The following is a 3,384-nucleotide window of genomic DNA, read 5'->3' on the forward strand; positions in this document are numbered from 1 at the left end:
CCCTGCTTTCCTCAACCACACTGCTGCAATGCAGAGAGGACTGATCCGTACTACGGCTACAAAATTTCCCCTTGAAACCATCATACAGATGTCCACAGGGCACCAGTCTTCAGAACAAACATGTTAGCTTTAGCACTAAGAGCTTTGACAGAGAGAGAGGATCAGATCTCCCCCTCACGGCACTCTCAATCAGTGTATGTGTGTGGCATCCATTTTGAAGAAACAGTCTCTCTCTCTTTCTCTCCCTCTCTCTCCCCCTCTCTATCACCACTGCACACACACAGCACCATGCAAATTGTCTGTAAAGGACCACATGCGGTTTATTATGTGCCTCAGCATGTGGACATGTAACTCTGGGCCAAAAAACTGGCCTGGAAATGTCACAGGGCCAGACAGCTGAGACAGTAGGAATGCATAACGGTAATCTCTAAATAATACTTCTCCTTTATTCTGTAAAGTCGCATCTACTCAATACCTGACTGCAAATTGGACTTTGAGAACAAATATAGCATTTTTTTTTTTTTTTTTTTTTGCATTTTATTGCATTAAAATTACGCTGAATTAGAATATGGAAGCCAAGAGGAGATGTTTTTCCACACATACTTCTTCTCAATGGCTTTCTCAAGATAACGAGTCAATCTTGAGAAAACCTGATACTATCCTTCAAATGCCTGGCACAATGCATGGCACAACAGCATGCATTTGAGTGGTGGAATCAGGTTTAACACACATACACACCAATCATCTCATTATCTCGAAAAAAAAAACACTGAGGAAAAAAGAAAACGTTTAATACAGAAAACTAAATAGTCACCTCGAGAAAACCATCGGGGAAAAAAGGTATGCGTGTACTCTTTATCTTGAGAAAACCATTGGGAAATTAACTCATTATCCTGAGAAAATCTTCGAGAAAAAGTATATGCAGAAAATGTCCACTCTCAGCTTCTGTATTAGAGTACGCAAAAATGATCAATATCATCCAATCTGCAATGTTTTGTCAAGGTAGAGAATCTATAATGTGCTCAAAGTCTAATCCCTTCTCTAAAAACTAGATGAAGGTATCTGCCCACTATGTCCATCCAGTCGATGTTTCCCACTTATCCGAGTTCAGACTTCAGTTGGAACAGGTTGGGGTGGGGAACCAATACATCCCTCTACCAGGCACATTCCTGGGGATTCCATGGCTTACCTTGCCAGAAGGAAAGCCATAGAGGGTTTCCTTCTGGCAACCCTCCATGGGTTGCCACGGGTTGTTCAGTTCAGTTTCTGAACCAATTGAACTGAACAAGTCAGTTCAGTTGGTTCAGAAACCAACTGAACTGACTTGTTTTCATGTGGAAGACTGGTGGCTTTACTATAAGTTTCTGCAGGATGTCAGAGCTCATTTTAGCCAATTGTACACAAAATCTTGACCTTTTGGCCATTATGCATTTGGATTACAGTTAGGGTTATGGTTCCAAAGCCTTCTACACACTAAAAATGCCAACAGAAGAGCCCTATCATCCACAAATAGAGGAGATGTAACCACCCCTCACCCTATCTGTCAAGCAAACGTATAACACCAAACCGAACCACCATGGCAAGGGTTTTACTGACAATGCCTGAAGTCTAAACACATTTTTTTCTTTGATTATTAAAAGTCCAGAAAACACATAAAATCATCTCTGGCACCCCATACTCCCAACAATCCCCAGGAAAAAAAGTATTTTCCAAATCCACAAACCCAAACTCCCTGGACCCCCTTAACTGGTCCACACTGGCCAGTACATGAATCTGAGGTTTGAAGGGCAGTTTCTTTCTTTCATACCATTGGTTTCAAGCTCCATTGTCAGTTTTAAGACTCTTTCTTTTTAGCATATCCATGCTACTTGTTTCATCTTTATATGTACATTTTCCTTGATACACAGATATCAAAGCAAATAGGCTGTGTGTGCTTTTATACTGAAGGGTTAGCCACACCAGTCCTGGAATGAGGGGATTAAACACATTCCTGGGCAACGTAACACTAAACACTAACCCAAGCTTAAGCTGCATTATGTTAAACAAAGCAGTCTCACCACAGTTCCCTCAGTTATATTAAAAATAATCGCAGTAAATGACAATACTTAAACATTGTCTTAATGTATAACAATTCCCACTTACCATTTCTAATAAACTATTAAAACAAGTTTATTGGAGAATGTATTTGGATATTATAGGTCAAATTCTACACAGATTCTCGAGCTCTCCAAGTGAAATCTTTGTGTGAAAAGCTTCCAGAGGAAGTCCTTCCCACCTTCTGTCCTTCTCTCCTACATACAAATCACCAGTGTGTTTGGAGCAGAGGGACAGAAAGGGGAAGCCTTTTAAAATGGCTGACATTCAGCAGTCAAGAATAACGCTGGAGGGTGGAAGTCTGGGAGTAGCGCAGGTCAATACGCTCCACCAATTCCAGATTATTGGTATCTTAGCTAACAGAGAGATTACTAGATCGGACCATTGAAAATTATGTTTTACTTCAGTTTCCCAGTAAAAATGGGCATGATTTGAAATGAACAAGGTGTCTGGTGAAATACAGAAAAAACAAGCAAACTGAAATCTGCTCTTCAAGGCTATGTTAGTCTGGCAAACAATGAGCCACCCTGCTGTCTTGGTCTCATTCTAGTATAAGGCCTAAATTAAACTTGCTGTGCAGTCAGTTTCCCCATCTGTTAATTCCTCTGGGAACACCCCTCTGCATTGCTGCCTGTCTCTTCCATCCTGCCTGATTCACTCAGAGGGTATGTCATTTTGACAGCCAAGGCCAGACACAGCTGTAATGCGGTTTTCTCTTCAAAATTACTGGAAAACAGGCTTTTAGCATCAGTATCGGCTGCATTACTGAACTCACTACGTCCTCACTCCAGGCTGCACTCATATGCTTGGGGGTTCCAATAAAATTTTACCCCCTCTCACCATATCTGTCAAGCAAACTTATACACCAGGCAGGCACAGATCCAACTGGTGCTCTTTTAGCAAAGCATTATATGTGAGAAAATAAAAGTAGGGCTTACCTCTGTGGCTGCATGGCTAAAAACTCTGTGTGATATGTCAGTGCTTATTAAAACATGGAGGACAGCCCTGTCAGCCCTCACCCAGCTTAGAGCACAGCCACGATTCTCCAAGCTCTCTGACTCCACTGTTCTGATAAAAGCCATGCCGAGACTGGCCAGGCACACAGAGCAAATGCAACGCAGCTGCTGATTGGCTGGTGCATTTCCGGGCTGCTTGTCTTTTGTTCAGCACAAGTGAGTTGAGACACAGCAAGACAGCCCAGGCCCAAAACTCTGTGATAAGCCACCATATGTATACAGAACAATTTAAAAGACAACGCTATTCTTTTTCATAGACTTACTATAAAGTCAA

General features: G+C 41.8%; 1 protein-coding gene across 6 annotated transcripts in view; it reads right to left on the reverse strand.

Moving 5' to 3' along the window:
• LOC106960757 (protein kinase C-binding protein 1-like) overlaps positions 1-3,151 on the reverse strand; it is a 41,906-nt gene extending 38,755 nt beyond the window's left edge. For 5 of the 6 annotated variants that reach the window (XR_001427642.1, XR_001427640.1, XR_001427639.1 and 2 more), the window contains exon 1: positions 3,033-3,141. Coding sequence is in view for 1 of the 6 variants with exons in the window: in XM_015054047.1 (XP_014909533.1) it covers positions 3,033-3,046 (14 nt within the window). In the remaining 5 variants the exon portion in view is untranslated. Of the gene's footprint in view, positions 1-3,032 lie in introns of all 6 variants that reach the window. The other variant, XM_015054047.1, reaches the window with a different exon arrangement.
• Between the last annotated feature and the right edge of the window lie 233 nt (positions 3,152-3,384).

The sequence above is a fragment of the Poecilia latipinna genome, unplaced genomic scaffold, assembly GCF_001443285.1.
Source record: "Poecilia latipinna isolate Pla-1442-1.1 unplaced genomic scaffold, P_latipinna-1.0 Scaffold1225, whole genome shotgun sequence".
NCBI lineage: Eukaryota > Metazoa > Chordata > Actinopteri > Cyprinodontiformes > Poeciliidae > Poecilia > Poecilia latipinna.